Raw genomic sequence first — 21,540 nt, forward strand, 5'->3', positions numbered from 1 at the left:
GGATGGGTGGGAGAGGCAAACTATAAAGAGACTATAGTGTGATAAAAAGCATAGGGAATATAAATGCATAATAGTTCATTTAATTTAGAGCGTGTGTTGTAAATGAAAATCATGAACACCCATGGCTGAAAAGGTAGGAGAACTGGATCACCACTTAATCTCCTGCTGGGTGTATTTCGGAGTCAGCAAGTTTCTTGGTCAGGGGAGTGACCAAAGCCATGTGTTAGAGAATCTGGCAAAATCTCAGGAGAATTTAGGATAAAGTAGACTGTAAAAGATTGGAAGACAGGCCTTATAAGTCAGAATGCTATTGCAGGAAGTCCGGTAGGATAATGATAGTATGAATATAGAGTAAGATAATGACAGTATGAATCACAGAATGAAGTACCATATTGACCACTACCAGTAATATCTTTGATTGCTCTGGACAAAAGATTTGCATCCATTGCCCTTTGTCTTATTTAGTTTGGGTCCCCCCCTCAATTTCCTGGATAGTTTAATGTATGGTTTTCAGGAGAGAATTATTAAAATGATTCTTCAACTCTTGCCAGGATCTTTCTCAGATGTGGAAATCTGCAGTAATTATGAGACAGCTCACCCCAGAACTGAGGGAGCTAGTAGCCTGCTTCAGGGCACAGAGAAAAGTAAAAGACAGAAAGGTTAAAGATAACTTTAAGTAGTTACACTTGAATTGCATCTCAAAGCAACTCCAGAAACCTTTGTGTGACTTCCTTAATAGTTCCATGCTCTATAATGGCTATATTAGTCTGATATTCAGTTGTGAAAGAACAAGTGAAAAGAGGCAGAGGTGCCAATTACCTTTGAGGGACACCTCAGAAGAGAGATGCTGTGACAGAAGGCAGATGTTGAGAGCCACTCGTGGGGGCTCTAGCCTCTCACTCCCACTACTCAGACCTCAGAAAGTTTCTAAAGGTTCTTTGGAGATCCACCAAAGGGAGCCATTTGGGAGAATAGCTTACACAATGTTTAGAAAAGATAAAATACTTAAAGAGCTCTATTCCCTAAATGCCATCCCAGAATGGATCATACCTGAGAGAAAGTAGTTGGTACTCACCTCTACTTTATTACTATATTAAAGAACAGGTAGAAAGTATTGGTTTTCCCGTGTATTCCTAATTGAGGGAACAAGAGTAGCAACTTCCTGCCATCCTGGGTCGTAGGGGCTTAGAGTTTCTGAAACTCTGGGGATGTGACTTAAGCAAGTTATAGAAAGCTTGATTCATAACTCAGCCATCAAATTCCTGGTAGGGAATATGGCATTAAAAAAGGCTAAGTGCACATGCATTGAAATCTATAGCTGTTTCTTATCAACTGTCACAGATACCTAGCACAGAGATTATTTCCGCCTAGCTGATACATTGCATAGCATGATTTATACATAAATATCTATCTTATCTTTATCTATCTATCCTTTTTTTAAAAGAATGTAGGGAGTACCTAGGATATTGGAATCAAATTCAGTGCACAGAAGGGTTGCCATAGAGAGGCAAATTCACACAAAATGCTGAATGTTTACAAAGATAATTCTCATTCAGGTTGATTTGATTAGCAATAATCTTTGAATCTAATTTCTCAGGTAATGTTTCTTTCATCATTTGCCATGGTAGCAAGCTGATGAACACTTCATTTACATTTTTATTAGCCTATAAAGCTTTTCCTGCTTGTGCTCTTTTACCTCACCCCAAAAGCAGTACTTAATGTTTAATAATAGTTAATTGAACCCACGGCAAAGATTTGAGTACAAAAAAAGTGACACTCAAGGTAATGTCCTCTTGTTATCAATCTTACAACTGATACACACTTAAGGTACTGCTTCTGAAACCATAAAATTACTGATTATGATATATAATCTATGATCTTAGTCTCTAGACCAAAAGCGTAGGCAGTAAGAGACTGTCTCCTTGGCTTTAATAAACAGTATTCTGTAATACTGAGCACATTCAGTAATTAGGACATACAGCTTCTTAGTTTTGACTTCTGAGAAAACCACTCTTGAATGCCACAGGAGATGTGGTGTTTCTAAATCAGGTCTCAGTTCTCCAAGACTATGTGTATAATAAAGGTTTAGTTTCATATTTAACCATTTAATATGAAGGTATATTAAACTTTGGCATTACAGTCTGCAAATGACTTCAGACCAAGTTTAGAGTTCATGCCAAAGAATGGTAATTAGAGGGACGCCTGGGTGGCTCAGTCTGTTAAGCATCTGCCTTCAGCTCAGGTCATGATCCCAGGTCCTGGGATCTGGCCCCATGTCAGCTCCCTGCTCAGCGGGGAGTCTGCTTCTCCTTCTGCTTCTCCCCTCCTACACCCCCACCCCGCTCAAGCTCTCTCTCACTCGCTCTTTCTCTCTGTCTGAAATCATTAAATAAGATCTTTAAAAAAAGGATGGTAATTAGAATACCTATCAATCATTCATGGCATTCACTAGAGTGATATTTAAACAATTATTTATAATAATGTGCCTTAACTGGTATATTTGGCCCTTGCTGTGCTTTCTGTGCCTGAATTGTAGTAGCCTGTGATGTTCATATAGGATTTGTTTCTCTGCCTGCAAAATTTTGGGAGACATCAGAGATAAGGCAATGGTGCTGCACACTGTGAAATGACACAGGGTTCATTCAGAATGGAGTTCATAAGGGACTACTGTCTATTCATTAGACTGGAGGCAGATCCAATACTTTTTAGTTATAAAATTTCTGAGCACATTATCTCTTTAAGAGAGAGAGAGAGAGAGACCACATTTTATAATTCTGAGCATTCACTTGTTTGTGCCTTTGGGGAGAAAACTAAAGCCATTTTAAAAGAAATAACTTAGAGAGTCAGAAGCTTCATGGTAAACAAAACTCTCTCCCGAAACATTCAGATGATTTAGTTAAGAATGAACTGGAACAACATCAATTGCATTTCCTTGAAATCAGAAATAAATTCCAAAATAACTGGGAAGCATTTCTGAAGCAGTGTTTGGATAAGTGTTTACAATCTGAAAAAAGGATAAGGTAGGATAGAATAAATTCAGCTATAAAAATAATACTCTCACCTGCACAAAGTGTATATGAAACTGTGACTTTCTGTGAGAAATAAAACACTCCACAGCCCCTATACATTATATATTGTGTCATCCCAGACATGCTTTTCTGCTTGCTATTCAAACAGTTGTCTACAGCTACCGATAATTGATTTGTCTCCTGATAACTTTAGAAACTACTGCATGAAACACCAAAGTGTAGCAGCTTTTACAAGTTATTTGACTAAGCATAAAGTGTTTTACACTTTGGGTTTGTGTGTGTATGTGTATGTGTATGTGTGTGTGTGATGTGCCCACATACATGCATTATACATCCGTGGGTTCTGGCGCCCATATACTAAGGACCATATAAAGTTATTCTTGAATTAATTACTGTTGCTTAAATTATATATGTAACAATGTCTGGGCTTTAGATAGTAAGATACTCAGTTTATGCTTTGTTTTCTGCATATATTTTCTGTGTCTTATGGCTGTAAGCCTGTTTTAGCAACACATACAAGAGTCAAGAGGGAATAATTATTCTTTTATTTACAAGACTACAGATTTGAGTAGGTTTGAGTCCTACTCATCTCATTTATTTATTGTCTGAATGGTCCTGTGGGAGTCATTTATTTCTTTAATCCTTAGTTTCTTCATTGATAAACTAAATGTAATGGTAGCCATCTAACAGGAGAGCCAAATAACAAATGCACATGAATAATCAAGCACTACCAAATGTTAGCTAATATTTTTCATTTTCATGGTTGAGGGAGCATATGACGTATGTGTCTCCTGGATGCAAAGGGGAGAAAAGGGTTTAATGCATTTTTGTAGTTTGCTAACAGGATCTTGGGACTTGTATAAAGCAGTATATGCACATGTATTTTTTTGATGGATAAATCAGGGAGAAGTAGTAAGACCCAGGACAAGCACTATTTGCTTCCTTTTCAAAGCACAGTAAGCCTAAGTCTGAGTCTCAAATTGCAATCACCATGTCTAGGAATCCACAGCACATGTTCTCTTCTATTATTGAAGGAGACAGCTGCCTAGTCAATGTAAATTTTATTGCAAAATTATTTAATAGAATTCACAATTATGGGAGGACAAACACACTTGAGGCTCTAATGGAGTTTCTGAATTTTATATGTGTAGACAAAGAGGGCTGTCAGACTTAGCATCAGTTATTGTTGCACAGAGACAGGTGGGCGATAAAAGAAAGTGACTACTAATGAAAGGGAACTCCCACTGATCCACTGCCACCATCTCTGCTAACCAAGAGTGAAAAATAGGAGTGAAATAAGCATCTAAATTTTCGGTATAATAAGTAAAAACTGTATGTATTTTATCCCATTACACTCATTGTCCTTTCTACACCATTTGATATCCAAGATCCTTTATCTACTGAAATTCTCTCTACTCCTAATTACTGTGATAGTACAATCCCCTTGTTTTCCTCACACCACTATAACCAATGCTTCTTTGTCCTTCTGTTACTGGCTGTTCAGTAATTCCGCAAGTCTCTATGGATAGGGGTTCAGTGCTTCACTATCTGTTAGACCCAATTTATAACTTTCAGCTATCCTGGTTTCAAATATCACCTCTTCACATATAATTTTCAAAAACTTACACTAAACCTCAATTTCTCTATTGAATGCTAGATGTGTATTTTGTTATGTTGTGTATTAATTAATTGTGTGTTGTTATGTTGTGTATTAATCATAAATGATTAATGAATATTTCCACTTGAAAATTTGGATGTTGTTAGTAGATCAACATGTTGGAGCAAATTGATTTCTCCTCCAAATTGATTCCTTTACCCAATCTTTTATCTCTGTCTGTTTAATCATTATATCATCACTCTGGAATCCATACTAAACACTTTGTTCAAAAAAATCCTCTTCAATATGTTATTTATCAAATCTCCAGTCATTATCTTGTTCAAAAAGTCTCAATGGCTTGTCATTTCCTGTTGGGAAAAAAATCCTATTAGCTTTAAGTGTCTTTAAAGAGGAGGAATTTCTGTCTTCTATTTATCTCTTTATCTACTACACCATCTAGGCATGTGTGTTATAAAACATACATAATAATTGTTTATTGAATTGAATTAAACTCCTTGGACTTATATTCTCAGTTTCCTTAGTCTGGTCCATTCCTAATATACAAATTTACTTGTAGGGACTCTTCACAATCTGCTCATCTAATGTTATTTTCACTCTCCTCTAAATGTGTTCAACTCATTCTCCTGACCATTTCTGGACATGAGTCCTCTTTTCTCTGTCCAGTTCTCACTACTCTTTAAAGTTCAGCCCAACTTCAAAACCTCTCTCATAAATCCTCCCCCAGCTCTTTCAGTCCATGTTGATCTCTATTCCCAGTGAATTCTTAACACTCTTCATTTTGTGTTGTCATTTCTTGCTATGTAATTATCACATTTCTAATTGTTCCTAATTACCAAACTCACTCTGATCTTTGACTCTTTCCCCTTCCGTCCTTCCTATTTTACTTTTGAATTGTTTATGATTTTTCCTGTATATTAATTTTGTGTGTCCAGCTACACTATAATGCCTTAGAAGGAAAAAGTATGTCATATTTTCTTATATCATTCCCAAATTCTAGCACTATGCTATAGAAAAAGTAGAGGTTCAAAAATATTTATTAAATGAATAAATGAATATTGGGGAAAGAAAATATATTAGAAGTGAGTACTTATTGCAATTAATAGCTTTGGAAAAATAATTCAAAGAAAAAAATTCTGCATTTGAATATGATGCTTGTAGGTTTTTTGAATATCATTTTCTTTTATTATCTGATTTGTACCTTAATTAAGAAGGGAATAAAGGTTAATGTATTTACACTTGCTTTATGCACCAGCAGTGATTGACAATAAAAGTCACTAAATGTTTACAACAGCTAAAAAGTAAGTTGGAGAATCCATGAAGAAAGGCAAGACAAGAGTAGCAGCCTATCTGGAATGATTTTGGTAAAGTTTGCCCTAAGGCTGGTAGAATTATATTTCCTTCCACACCATGATTTACAAAGCAAGAAAATAGCTATTTGAATAGGAGATGAAGAGGCTAAGCTCTTAACCACCTTGCTTTTGAAACTTGTAATTCTATCCCTCACAAATGTAATCAACTCAGCAGTAGACAAAAAGGATTCTGCCATACCACCCCCACTCCCTCAACCGTGCCAGCATTGAGAGTTTGAATGTATCTCACTGGAACTTAATGTCTACCTCAACAATTCTTCCACCCAGACTTTTTAATGTTTACCTTCCATTACTTTATCACTGGCCTCAGTTGTTCTCTTTTTTGGAAAACACTGGTATTTAGGTGATTCTAATGAAATTTCTCCTCTTATAAGTAAGACAGATTCACTTATATTTACAGTGAATCTCACCAAAAAGATCTATTTTGGGGAGAAATAAGAGCTAGTAAGAGGTGGAAATGTCAGCATGAAGGAAATTATTTTGCTCTCAATGAGATATGTTAATATTTATTGAATGTAAGAGCCCTTTACAGTGATGCTGTTAAGGAAGGTGGATCACACCCATTTTATAGGTTTTATGTGTGATTTTATATGTAGCTCTGCTTGCTCACAGTTGGCGTATGTGTGTTAGCGAAGAAAGTACAATTTAACTTATAACATGACTAAAAGGGAGAAATACGTAACTATTTAATAATAAAGATATTGTTGTTACCACAAATAATATACAGTGTGAAAATCATGGGATTTTGAGTAAACTGACCAGGATTCCAGACATGGCTCTTTTCCTCAATGGCTTTACTATATGTAAAGACAATGGCTATAGAAGAGCCATGGTTTTATATCTACAAAATGGCAGTGACATTAAAAACTATTTCATGAGGATTTGTGAGTAGATTAAATAAATAATACAAAGTGCTTTGTATGTATGAAATTAATATTTTAGTAATTAAATCTAAGACAAGATCCAGAGTCCTTCCCATGGTTTTTAAAAACACTTTGTGATCTCGTTTGTAAACATCCACCTGACCTCATCTCCATCACTTTATCTCTATCTCATACCACACTAATAACTTTGGCTTACTTGTGTCCCTGAAACACAACTAATTCTTTTCTGCCACAGGTTCTTTGCATGTGTTATCACATATATTTTATATATAGTTTCACTATGTAGTTTATTTTAAATGGTGTCCACTTCTTCATTCTTTATTTTACCTTATTTTATTTTTCTAGTACATATTACTAACTGATATTATGTGTTTTCTTTTCTTTATTGTCTATCTCATTCTCTACAGCTAAATTCCAAGAAAATGGGGTTTTGCCTTGTTTTTTACTACTCTCACCTCAAAACTAGAACAATATCTGTGGCACAACAGATGCTTAATAAATCAAATAATACATAAGTGAATGAATGATATTTCATTCTTAAGCCATGAGACAATCTGAAAAGTTTTATATAGATTCTCTAATTTAATCATTAAATAAGCCTATTATAATTTCTATTTCATAAATGAAAAAAAGCAGAGATGACAGTAACTTGTTTGAGGTAAACACAGCAAGTGATTGCCTGACTCCAAAATCTATGCTCTTAATCACTTCTATAAAGCCCATGTGTATCCAGCCATCTTTATATTAATTGATGTTTTATTACATTGTTACAAAACAGCCCAAATTGACTATGAAAAGAACATTTATATAGCTTAACTTGGTCCTCAAAATAAATGTATGTGTTCAGTAGCTAAAAAATAAATCAACTCCTAGAATCTGAAAAGCAGCTTTTGAAAATAGTTAGGATCAAGAATCAAGAGTCAGGTCTGTTTTCACAGGTGACCAAGGTGAGACTTACCTCCAGATGACCCGCTATTGTAGCAATATGCAGGGCAGTGAGGCCACCATACCCAACCTGCTGTATGTCAGCTCCACTGTGAAGTAGAGAAGTGATCAATTCTGCACTGTCCTGTAAAGAAACACATCTTTAGTGTTACTTTTCTACTAATAGCAGGTTTGGACACTCTGCAACAGGATATATCGATTTGCTGACTATCAGCCAGTTTAGGTGCTCAAAGAAAACCTAAGTGTGATTTCTGGCATAAGAGCACATGAGACAGCAAAGAGCAGCTCTCATATGGTTGAAATGTATGAACAAATGACAAGGCTATTCAGTTTCAATCAATCCTCTACCACTTGACCATGAAAGATAGAAAGGACATTACCTGTGGTGAGGCTCTTGCAAACTCAACTCAATCATATGTGTAGGTCACTCCAATAAATGTGCTTTCTCTGGCAACTGCATGATTGGACCGACTGCAGTGGACTATTTCCTGGTAATTCAGTAATTGCTTCTTCTCTACATATGTGTCATGGCTCCTATACATAATTAATGACACATAGTGTCATGAGCCTATACATAATTAATCAGTAGTGTCTTTCCTAACTTGACTCATTTTGACAGTGAAAATGTTTGAGGTAGAATTTAGGCCTTTGAGTTAGAATAATTTATGCAATCGCCAAGGAGATGCTTACTTTCCTCATACTATTATTTGCACTGTATTTCTGTCTTTGGAGAGATAGGGAACTTTTCACAATATTAATAGCAATTTACATTCACTGAATTTTTATTATGTAATTAACTTTTCATATGCATTAACTTATTTAAACCTGGTACATGGTAGGACCTTCAAAATGGTTAATAAATAATAAAAAGTAAATATTTCTCTAAGTTATTCTATGAAAAATTACTATTATATACTTTATTTTATAAGTCAGAACACTCAAAAGAGTGATATGGATGGTCATATTCATAAAACCCCCAAATTGGAAGGGAATACAAAGAAAGATCTACATGTTTAACCCTTTCTCTAAGTAAGAATTCAAACCACAAATTCTTTAATAGGTCTCAAACACACTCTATGGCAAGAAAGTCAAGTCTTCATGAGAAAGGCCATTGCACTTAACCATAAACATATTATTTCAAATACTGTTGGTTAAGAAAATCCACTCATTAAAAAAAAAAAAAAAGTTGGTTTCTTAAACCTGTTACATGTAACTGAAAAAAGAAGTTATAAAAAAGTGAAAAAACTTTGGTAAAGAATTCTAAATAGCAAAATTAATGTTATAGTTTCCAAATTTTCTACTCTGCATACCTGTATTTTAAATTTACCTCTGTATTTAAATTTTACCTCTGCATACTCTGCATTCCATTGGCCCCTTCTGTTCAGATATAGACTTGCGTTTTCTCCATTCATTTTTTTTCCCCGACTAAAGCTAAGCTAATTTTATCTCTGTCCTTGCCTTCATTTTCTCAGCTTCCATAAAAAGTTATTGATAATCACTCCTGACAGCTGTGATTCATTTCTTTAGTTAATCTCTAGCTATGTATACCCAAATCTTACATAAATCCCAACTGAGTTCACTATGCTTTTTGCACATTGAATTTTGCTCTTTCTCATACCATCTCTTCTCCCTTTGTGCTTGCCTTATATTATTGAGAGAAATTGCCATGCTAGTTTCTTCCACCTAAGGCTGAAGGACTCGCCACTGTCCTGAAATCACCTATTCAGTTTCAGAAGGTAACCTTGTTTACCAAATCCAATGTCAGTCCTTCTTCTCTCTATAGTCAGATGATCTCTTTCTTCTTGCCTCCTCTTTTTGTCTGCCTTCAAAAAGTGAACTTAGGCGCACCTGGGTGGCTCAGTGGGTTAAAGCCTCTGCCTTCAGCTCAGGTCATGATCCCAGGAGGGTCGGGCTTTCTGCTCCTGGGGGAGCCTGCTTCCTCCTCTCTGCCTACTTGTGATTTCTGTCTGTCAAATAAATAAATCAAATCTTAAAAAAAAAAAAAAAAGTGAACTTAGCCTCAAGATACTTTCTCATTCCAAATGCCACCTTTGGCAATTCATACACAATCAGATAACTTCATCGTTAGTCCAAATTCCTCTAAGTCCAAATTCCAAATTCCATATATCCTGCCTATCAATAACATCTCAAATTAAAAATTAAAAATTGCTCTTGCAAATACTATTCATAATTTTCCCAGTTTTATCTGTCATCTCCTAGTAGTTCTTATTCACATTAATGACATTTTCTTACTCTAAATATCATTGAGTCCTTTGACTCAATCAGTTTCAGAATTCTGTTGGTTCTAACTCACTAGTATTTCCTATATTTTTTCTTATTTCTGACATCACCCTCCATTTTACAGTCTTCTCACTAGTCTCTGTGATTAAGCTTTTTCCTACTGCAGTCCAGCCTCCATACTGCTACTAAATAATTATTCTTATACATTGTTTTGATGACATTATTCTCTTTTTCAATAAACCTTTCATACACTTAACAAACACTTCTTGAACATGTATGGCATGTGAAACTGTTCTGAGCAGAGGGAACATGGCACTGAATAAGACAGTTAAATTTCTGCTTTCATGGAACTTATATTTTTACTGTGTATATGTAAGAGGAAAGAGATAAAATAAAAAATAAACAAGACAATGTGTGGGTGGCTCAGTCGGTTGAACATCCAAGTCTTCATTTGGCTCACATCATGATCTCAGGGTCCTGGGACTGAGCTCCTCATCAGGCTCCACATTCAGTGGGGAGTCTGCTTGGGATTCTCTCTCTCCCCTCTCTCTCCTGTCCCTCTATCTCTGCCCCTCCCTTCCTCCCGGCACATGCTTTCTCTCCAAAATAAATAAAAATAAATAAATAAACAAATAAAAATATTATATACAGTATTATAAAGTACCAATGACTGTGAAGGAAAACTAGCAAATAATAACGTGGCTACTTTAAATTGAGCAGTCAGGGAAAGCTTTACTTCTCTGAGAAGATACACTTTGAGATAAATGGTAAATACCAAAAAAAGAGAAATCCAAGCTACAATTTCAAGGATAGCCACTGAAGATTAAAGAGCAGCTAAGTGTGAAACACATAATTTCCTAAGATGGAAATAAACTTAGTATGTTTGAAGGCCAGTGTGTTGTAGAAAGTTAAAAATAAAGAAAGGAAAAGTAATGTTCAAGAGGAGGTCTAAGACATATGATCTTATAGGGTTTGTAGGTCAGGGTATTTGGTGTTTGAATTTTTCCCAAGTACTATAGTTGGCAGGAGAATGACATGATAATGAGTTAGGGAAGAACCAGGAAGATGTGGTTTTTGAGGTAGAAATAAAATATTTTATTTTTCACATGTGAAGTTTGAGATACTTACATGAGATCCTTAGGGTTAAGACTGTGGGTACTAGAATTACCTCCCTAAGTTAGAACCCCAGCTCTGCTAATGACTATGTCAACTGGAGCAAGTTGCATAACTCCTTTATACTAAGTTCCTTCGTTATAAATAAAGGGGAAAGTAACTGTATGTCCTGATGTGATACACATACAAACTATGCATTCACAACTGATGTGATAATACATTCAAAGTACTTGAAATACATTCAAAGTACTTGGAAGGTACCTGTCAAAGTAATGCTCAATAAACTCATTGTCATTGGACATAGAAGACTGGGGTTCAGTTCGGTCCTTAGTGAAAACTTCCAAATAAGAAAGTGAGTTGACTCCATCATCTAACTCCTGTTTTTCCTTTGCCTTTACCTTCTCCCTACAACTGCATGTCCTCTGCTTCATTAGTTACTGCCTGAATTAGTCAAAGTATTAAAACATAGGAAAACTCTGAAGCATTACTGGAAATAGGAAATGTCTATCAGTTCTGCTTCCTCCAGGAAAAAAAAAAGTAATTCACAGGAATTAACTCCAACATCATGAATAACTATTATTATTATTATTTTTTTTTAAAGATTTTATTTATTTATTTGACAGACAGAGATCACAAGTAGACAGAGAAGCAGGCAGAGAGGGAAGGAAGCAGGCTCCCTGCTGAGCAGAGAGCCCGATGCGGGGCTCGATCCCAGGACCCTGGGATCATGACCTGAGCCGAAGGCAGAGGCTTTAACCCACTGAGCCACCCAGGCGCCCCAAATAACTATTATTTTTAAATGGTGAGGACTAAAGACAGGTAAGGGCTAAAGTCTCTGAGGTAAATAAAAAGATATCACCTTAAAACATTTTTCCCTGCAGATGGGTAGGCATTTAAATTCAGAGAAATGGAGAAAGTCTTTGTAAGCACAAAATCACTTTTTAAAATAGAAGGAAAACATGATAAACTTAATCAAATAAAAGTATTAAAAGTACAATAAGATAAATGACAAATTGGAGAAATATTCACAATATATAACACTTACAAGAGGTTTGTATATTTAATAATTGAAGAACTTGTAAAAACCACAGGCAGATGGGTACTCTTTATCGACAAATATCTATTAATGAATGTCTACCTTATGACAAGCTCTATACTAGGCTATGTTAAAATAATTACACATAAAGCAATGGAATATATAAAATACTTATCAGGCAGATTCTAGTAGTGCACATCCATCCTTTTCTCAACTATCTTTACATTTTTTTCTTACTTGGCCAAAATTTGTGGAATGTAAGAGAAGGTATGTCATGATTTCTTCAGAATAGTCAAATGGTGAGGTCAGTCTGAAGTACTGTTCTTTCATATCTTGTTTAGATTTCTCAAGTTGACCTCTGATTGACCTAAAATTATTTTTACTAGATAGTATAAAGATAGAACTTTTACCTTCCCAAGCTATGCTAAAGAGAATGTAACAAAGCAAGCATTTCTTCTTAAGAATTGTTTACTATGGGCTAAATGCCATATAAAATGTTTTATTGACATGATCTATTCCAGATTCACAACTTACCTATGAGAAAAATACTATTATCTTTACCATGGCTGATAGTAGTCAGACTCAAAGAATTTAAAGTACTTGTAGACCCTTAAGTAGATTGTAAGTGTTGGAGCTAGACATAAATTCTGGTCTGTTCAACTCCAAAGATCATGCTTCACATTTGACGATCCATGGTGCTTCAGTTGATCTTTCCTTAGTTCCAATATCAAAGAGAGGATGTACTTTTGCAGTATTTTGTTGCATTTAACTGATGAGTCCCAAATATTTTTCCCCTGCTCTACTGAAGTATTGAGTTCTAATGGAATAATTTAAAAAGTCAGCAATGTCGTACAGACATTCATATAAAATAACATAGATAAATTTTAAATATAACAAAGCTGAACTTACTAATTGCTTGGACTCTATAATATATAACAAGTATCTCAGGGCAAATTTTTTAAAAGAATGACCCTTAAGAATTGGATAGGGAATAGCCTTCTAGGGAACTGAGAGATTTTCCCTTATGCAGTATCTAACCAAATTTATACTATGAGTATTCAATGGAACACACAGCAGCATTCTAAAGTGTGGGACGAATAAGCCTCTGTTATGCATTAATGTGTATAATATTAATTAATTAGTTAATTTTTTTTTTAAAGATTTTATTTATTTATTTGACAGACAGAGATCACAAGTAGGCAGAGAGGCAGGCAGAGAGAGAGGAGAAAGCAGGCTCCCCGCTGAGCAGAGAGCCCGATGCGGGGCTCGATCCCAGGACCCTGGGATCATGACCTGAGCCGAAGGCAGTGGCTTTAACCCACTGAGCCACCCAGATGCCCCTAATTAGTTAATTTTAAAGATTTTTTTTTTTACAAATTCAACATTGTTTTATTATAAAAACAATTTGGATATAGAAGAAATACATTTAACCATATAAAGTCCATGCATAAAAAATTTATAGCTAACATCATACTCAATTTTGAAATTTTGAAAATTTTTCCCATAATACCAGCAACAAGAGAAGGATGCCACTTTCACCACTCTTAGTCAATGTAGTACTGGAAGTTCTAGGTGGAAAAGGCAAGATAAAGAAATAAAGGCATCTAAATTGGAGAGGAAGAAGTAAAATGTTTTATTTTTCAGAAGAGATTTTCTCTTTTACAAATTAAATATTTTAATTAAAATATAATGTATTATTTGCCCCAGGGGTACAGGTCTATGAATTGTCAGGCTTACACACTTCACAGCACTCACCATAGCACATACTCTCCCCAATGTCCATAACGCAACGACCTTCTCCGTAACCCCGCAGCAACCCTCAGTTTGTTTTGTGAGATTGAGTCTCTTACGGTTTGTCTCCCTTCCAATCCCATCTTGTTTCATTTTTTTCCTTCCCTACCCCCCAAGCCCCCCACTCTGCCTCTCAAATTTCTCATATCAGGGAGATCATATGATATTTGTCATTCTCTGATTGACTTATTTCACTCAGCATAATACCCTCTAGTTGCATATGCGTCATTGCAAATGGCAAGATTTCATTTCTTTTAATGGCTGCATACTATTCCATTGTGTGTGTGTGTGTGTGTGTGTGTGTGTGTGTGTGTGTGTGTATATATATGTATGTGTATATATATACCACTTCTTCTTTATCCATTCATCTGTTGATGGAATCTAGGTTCTTTCCATAGTTTGGCTATTGTGGACATTGCTGCTATAAACATTCGGGTGCACGTGCCCCATCGGATCACTACATTTGTATCTTTAGGGTAAATACCCAGTAGTGCAATTGCTGGGTTGTAGCGTAGCTCTATTTTCAACTTTTTGAGGAACCTCCATGCTGTTTTCCAGATTGGCTGCACCACCTTGCATTCCCACCAACAGCGTAGGAGGGTTCCCCTTTCTCCACAACCTCGCCAGCATCTGTCATTTCCTGACTTGCTAATTTTAGCCATTCTGACTGGTGTGAGGTGGTATCTCATTGTGGTTTTGATTTGTATTTCCTTGATGCTGAGTGATGTGGAGCATTTTTTCATGTGTCTGTTGGCCATCTGGATGTCTTCTTTGCAGAATTATCTATTCATGTCCTCTACCCATTTCTTGACTGGATTACTTGTGCTTTGGGTGGTGAGTTTGATAAGTTATTTACAGATTTTGGATGCTAGTCCTCTATCTGATATGTCGTTTGCAAATATCTTCTCCCATTCTGTCAGTTGTCTTTCGGTTTTGTTGACTGTTTCCTATGCTGTGCAAAAGCTTTTGATCTTGAAGTCCCAATAGTTCGTTTTTGCCCTTGCTTCCCTTGCCTTTGGTGATGTTTCTAGGAAGAAGTTGCTGCAGCTGAAGTTGAAGAGGTTGCTGCCTGTGTTCTCCTCAAGGATTTTGACGGATTCCTGTCTCACATTGAGGTCCTTCATCTGTTTTGTGTCTATTTTCGTGTGTGGTGTAAGGAAATGGTCCAGTTGCATTTTTCTGCATGAGCTGTCCAATTTTCCCAACACCATTTGTTGAAGAGACTGTCTTTTTTCCATTGGACATTCTTTCTTGCTTTGTCGAAGATTATTGGAACATAGAGATGAGAGTCTATTTCTGGGCTCTCTATTATGTTCCTTGATCTATGTGTCTGTTTTTGTGCCAGTACCATATCATCTTGATGATGACAGCCTTGTACTAGAGCTTGAAATCTGGAATTGTGATGCCACCAACTTTGGTTTTCTTTTTCAACATTCCTCTGGCTACTCGGGGTCTTTTCTGGTTCCATACAAATTTTAGGATTATTTGTTCCATTTCTTTGAAAAAATGGATGGTATTTTAATAGGGATTGCATTAAATGTGTAGATTGCTTTGGGTAGCATAGACATTTTCACAATACTTATTCTTCCAATCCATGAGCATGGAACATTTTTCCATTTCTTTGTGTCTTCCTCCAATTCTTTCATGAGTACTTTATAGTTTTCTGAGTATAGATTCTTTGTCTCTTTGGTTAGGTTTATTCCTAGGTATCTTATGGTTTCGGGTGCAATTGTAAATGGGATTGACTCCTTAATTTCTCTTTCTTCTGTCTTGTTGGTGTAAAGAAATGCAACTGATTTCTGTACATTGATTTTATATCCTGACCCTTTACTGAATTCCTGTACAAGTTCTAGCAGATTTGGAGTGGAGTCTTTTGGGTTTTCCACATATAGCATCATATCATCTGCAAAGAGTGCTAGTTTGACTTCTTCTTTGCCGATTTGGATGCCTTTAATTTCTTTTTGTTGTCTGATTGCTGAGGCTAGGACTTCTAGTACTATGTTGAATAGCAGTGATGATAATGGACATCCCTGAGATGTTCCTGATCTTAGTGGAAAATCTCTCAGTTTTTCCCCATTGAGAATGATATTCACTGTGGGATTTTCATAGATGGCTTTGATGATATTGACAAATGTACCCTCTATCCCTACACTTTGAAGAGTTTTGATCAGGAAGGGATGCTGTACTTTGTCAAATGCTTTTTCGGCATCTATTGAGAGTATCATATGGTTCTTGTTCTTTCTTTTATTAATGTATTGTATCACATTGATTGATTTGTGGGTGTTGAATCAACCTTGCAGCCCAGGAATAAATCCCACTTGGTCATGGTGAATAATCCTTTTAATGTACTATTGGATCCTATTGGCTAGTATTTTGGTGAGAATTTTCGCATCTGTGTTCATCAAGGATATTGGTCTGTAATTCTCTTTTTTGATGGGGTCTTTGTCTGATTTTGAGATCAAGGTAATATTGGCCTCATAAAATGAGTTTGGCAGTTTTCCTTCCATTTCTATTTTTTGGAGCAGTTTCAAAATAGGTATTAATTCTTCTTTAAATGTCTGGTAGAATTTCCCTGGGAAGCCATCTTGCCGTGAGTTTGTTTGTTTGTTTGTTTTTGGCAGATTTTTGATGACTGCTTCAATCTCCATACTGGTTATGGATTGGTTCATGTTTTCTGTTTCTTCCTGGTTCAGTTTTGGTAGTTTATATGTCTCTACAAATGCATCCATTCCTTTCAGATTGTCAAATTTGCTGGTGTATAGTTGCTCATAATATATTCTTATAACTGTATTTCTTTGGTGTTGGTTGTGATCTCTCCTCTTTTGTTCATGATTTTATTTACTTGGGTCCTTCCTTTTTTCTTTTTGGTAAGTCTGGCTAGGGGTTTATCAATCTTATTAATTCTTTCAAAGAACCAGCTCCTAATTTCATTGATTTGTTCTACTCTTTTCTTGGTTTCTATTTCATTGATTTCTGGCTCTGGTCTTTATTATTTCTCTTCTCCTAGTAGGGTTAGGCTTTCTTTGCTGTTCTTTTTCTAGTTCCTTTAGGTGTAGGGTTAGGTTGTGTACTTGAGAACTTTCTTGTGTCTTGAGAAAGGCTTGTATGGCTATATACTTTCCTCTCAGGACTGCCTTTGCTGTGTCCCACAGATTTTGAACAGATGTGTTTTCATTTCATTTGTTTCCATGAATTTTTTCAATTCTTTTTTAATTTCCTGGTTGACCCATTCATTCTTTAGTAGGATGCTCTTTAACCTCCATGTATTTGACTTCTTCCCAACTTTCCTCTTGTGATTGAGTTCTAGCTTCAGAGCATTGTGGTCTGAAAATATGCAGAGAATGATCCCAATCTTTTGGTACTGGTTGAGACCTGATTTGTGACCCAGGATGTGATCTATTCTGGAGAAAGTTCCATGTGCACTAGAGAAGAATGTGCATTCTGTTGCTTTGGGATGGAATGTTCTGAATATATCTGTGATGTCCATGTGGTCCACTGTGTCATTTAAGGCCTTTATTTCCTTTTTGATCTTTTGCTTGGATGAGCTGTCCATTTCAGTGAGGGGGTGTTAAAATCACCTATTATTATTGTATTATTGTCGATGTGTTTCTTTGATCTTGCTATTAATTGGTTTATACAGTTGGCTGCTCCCATGTTAGGGGTATAGATATTTAAAATTTTTAGATCTTTTTGTTGAACAGTTTTAAAGATTTATATATTTATGATAGAGAGAGTTGTGGAGCAAAGGGCAGAGGGAGAGGGAGAGAGTCTTAAGCAGACTCTGTGCTCAGTGCAGAACCAGAGGTGGGGCTTGCTTTCATGACCTTGAGAGCATGATCTGAGCCAAAACCAAGTGTCCAACCAAGAGTCCAAGAGTCCAGTGTTTAACCAACTGTGCCACCCAGGAGTTCCTGTATGCTGTTTATTTTTAAACAAAAGAAAATCCATGTGTTGGTTGAGTAAGGCTTGGACAAATCTGTCCAGCAAATCCTTGAAAAAGTGGATTTGTGATACAATAGACCATTAAAGATTTATGTAAATGGGTAAAAACTTTTTATAATGTTAGCAAGTCCAATTTTCTACTATGCATAAAACTGTAACACAGCATCTAATATCCTGCCTGTTGTTAGCTCTGTGATTGTTACTACAGATAAAGCCAAGATGAGACCCATTAGTGTCAGAGAGCTTAGATTCTCTACCACCAAATCTCATAAGTTAAATACACACACACACACACACACACACTCACTCAGTTGTTTGTTGTTGTTGTTGTTTGTTTGTTTTGCTAAATTTATTTTAGAGTAAAAAATAAACTAGGAATTTTTAATGTCTAAAATTTACATTCTTCTGATTATGGAAATATGTCCTCTGGAGGTTTTAAAACATGGCACTAATTCATTTATAATCTTCTCAAATAGATGGGTTCTGACCAAAAGAATGTGGTAGAAGTAAACTATGTTTCCTCTAAGGCTAGGTCATAAAAAGCAACATATATTCCTTCTATTTTCTGGAAAACTTATTCTTGAAGCTATTAGCTACCATGTAAGAAGTCTGACTTCCTTGAGGCATCCAGGCTATAAGGAATCCCAGGTTACACAGAAAAGCTGCATATCATTTACAAACTTTCCAATCAAATGACCAGCTACAGCCAGACTTACAGTCATTCCAGCCCAAGCACCAGATATGTGAAGCCTTCAGGGGATTCCAGTTCCCTGGTTGATGAAGTACCCCAGTCATTTATGTCTTCTCAGCTGAGGCCCTACATACAGTTGAGCAGAATTAAGCCATCCCTTCTGTGTCTTATCAGAATTCTTGAACTGAGAATCCATAAGAATAATAAAATAACTGTTGTATTAGAGGACTAAGTTTGGGGTGATTTGTTATGCTTCAACAGACAACTAGAACATGTCATGGCAGAAAATGTAGAAAATAGAGTAAAAGAATAAATAACAATTTATAACCTGTAGTACCACCATATAATCACTATTATCATTTATGCACGTTTCCTTCCATTCTTTTTCTCAGGTATGGACCTTCATGAAACTAGATAGAGCACAGACTAGCACAGCAAAGTAAACTTGTGTTTGCATATAATGGCCACTTCCTACATTTGAGACGTGTTCCCCAACTTCTTAAGCCATGTTTTTTTTTTTTTTTTTCTATAATGGAGACTAATCTCAGAGTTGTTGTGAGGATTAAATCAAATAATGTAATGCATTTTGCATAATGCTTAACATAATTTTTGTTATTAATTATTATCTACACAATTGAGCTATATTACATATAGAGATAAATAATTTCCCTTTTTCATTTGGTATAAAATAATGAGAATTTCCCATTGTTTGGCAGATGTAGAGATATGCTATTCAGATTTCCCTTCAAGAAGAGTGTGCTGGGAATGTGGTTAGCTGGCAGCATCCCTTAGCTAGCTCTTTCAAGGATCCACTGCAGCAGTAGAGGTGAGATCTTTCCAAGGTGGTCCCCAGTCCTTGACTGGGAAAGCTGATGGTAAAAGAACCATCATTGGTAAAAGAACCAGCCATTGCCGCTCAAGCATTACTCCTCTAATAGACAATTTTTGCTCTGGAGTTCCTATTGGGCTGGTAAAGATTTTAGTAAGTCTGCACCGTGGTCTGACAGCTTCCCCAGACTATTCTACTGCCTTCCTTGCCTTTCATAGGTGTCACTTTCAAATAAATCTCCTGTACTCCAAAATCCCTTTCAGAGCCTGCTTTTCGAGAACTCAACTGGCATAACATATCATAAAATATGTTTTTTAATGTACATTTAAATAAAAGCTAAACTGGGATTTGAACTTAGACTTTCTGATTTTAAGTCATATGCTTTTCTCAATACAACATGTCACCCTTCACCCCTAATATTCTACTCTCAATTTTTTGCCTTTCATGTGTAAGCCCTGACCATGTGTTATTCACCTGTAAAAAGGGAATCTAATACCTGCTGTATCCATTTATAGGGTTGTAACAGGATCAAATTGTATAATGTATGTATAATGTTTGCAAACTCAAGATTCTTACAAGTATAAATTCATATATTAATATTAATGTCCTCCCCAAGATTGACCTATGAGAACATTCATCTTATATCTTAGTCCATTTTATCTCCAAATATCTTTAATCATGAAATACCTCATTACCTTCACCTGCAAGATGTCATAGCTGGGCTAAATTATTTTCTATAATACTCTATCTAGCTCAAATAGTCTAATAGTCCCCAAAATGTCACATCAAGCTGTAAGGAAGACCAGACCTTGGTTTGGAAAGATGATTGGGTTTCTCGGGGTGGAAACAGGCAAATGTAAGTATATATTTTAATAACATGCTTACTTAAGTATCTTTACAATGCAAGTTACCCAGCCCAGTAATTATTATAGCCTATTTGTGCAAGTAAGGAAAAAGGTAAAAAGGCAGTTTTGTAGTCTTCAAAGAGTATTAAGGTTTCTTTTAAGTCAAGGGAGTATACAGAGCTTCAGTATGAAACATATTTAGTTCCAGGCATTAAAGTTTAATGGACTAGAGCTGCCTCATGCATCACAGACATCTCCAATGAAAGGATCCATTAATCAGTATAAAAATAACTGCTCATGAAAGTTCACACCTACATTCCTCTTGTTGAAACAATTCTGAATTTACCTCTGCAAAAGATATCACTTATTAAAGGTTGGTGTGACAGGAATACTTGACTTTGTTTGAAATTTGGAAAATAGGAAAGAAAAAAGAGAACACTCTTAGACTGAGTATCTGTACTCAAGGTAAGACCTCTAAATTTGTTTTTGAATTTTTTTTCTCATCACCTCTGTTGACCCTTCTTCCATTTCCTGGTGTTCAATAATACAAAAAGAAAATATCAGAAATTCTATTTTTCTTTATTTATAAAAAAGAATTAAATTTTACTAATATTGCACATGAAAATTTGTACTGGTGGTCTCAGTTAATGTATCAGTAAGTTATGTGTCACATATAATACCCAAAGTATGATAAATAAATACTTATAATTCCAAATGGAGAGAAGTTGAGAGTTACTTCTCACTTTTTTCTTTAGCATTTAGTACCTACAGATGCATTATTGCTCATGTGTGTTAAACTTAGTGGCTTTATAGATTTTAATATCTAATTTTAACTGAATTTATCTCTAAAAAATTGGCAGATTATTTTTAAAAGATTCTTGTGGAAAAAATCACAGAAGAAATGTATATCATTAATATAAGAAGAAGGGAAGGAAAATAGCAGAGCTGGCATGCTGGCAATTTTCTTTCTAGTAATTTGAGCTTTTTGTAAGCCAAATTTCCAGGTAAAATTAATGAATAGCTAATCATATTTGAAAATAAGTTTGTAAAAATATTTTGGTATTATCAAAAAGGAGATATGAAATATGGATTTACACCAACACATTTTAACACTGTCTGCCAGAGAGTATATTTTTGCTTAGACCTATTTGTTGATAATTTTTTTCATGATTACGATTTTTGAACAAATATATGCATTTGGGGAGA

General features: G+C 35.6%; 1 protein-coding gene across 2 annotated transcripts in view; it reads right to left on the bottom strand.

Annotated features, from left to right (window-relative positions):
• LOC308341472 (serine/threonine-protein kinase TNNI3K) overlaps nucleotides 1–21,540 on the bottom strand; it is a 312,271-nt gene that overhangs the window by 263,886 nt on the left and 26,845 nt on the right. For both annotated transcript variants that reach the window (XM_080801434.1, XM_080801433.1), the window contains exon 5: nucleotides 7,860–7,970. In XM_080801434.1, coding sequence (XP_080657560.1) covers nucleotides 7,860–7,970 — 111 coding nt within the window. The remainder of the gene's footprint in view (nucleotides 1–7,859; nucleotides 7,971–21,540) is intronic.

The sequence above is a fragment of the Martes martes genome (genome assembly GCF_963455335.1).
Source record: "Martes martes genome assembly, chromosome: 4".
Taxonomy (NCBI): domain Eukaryota; kingdom Metazoa; phylum Chordata; class Mammalia; order Carnivora; family Mustelidae; genus Martes; species Martes martes.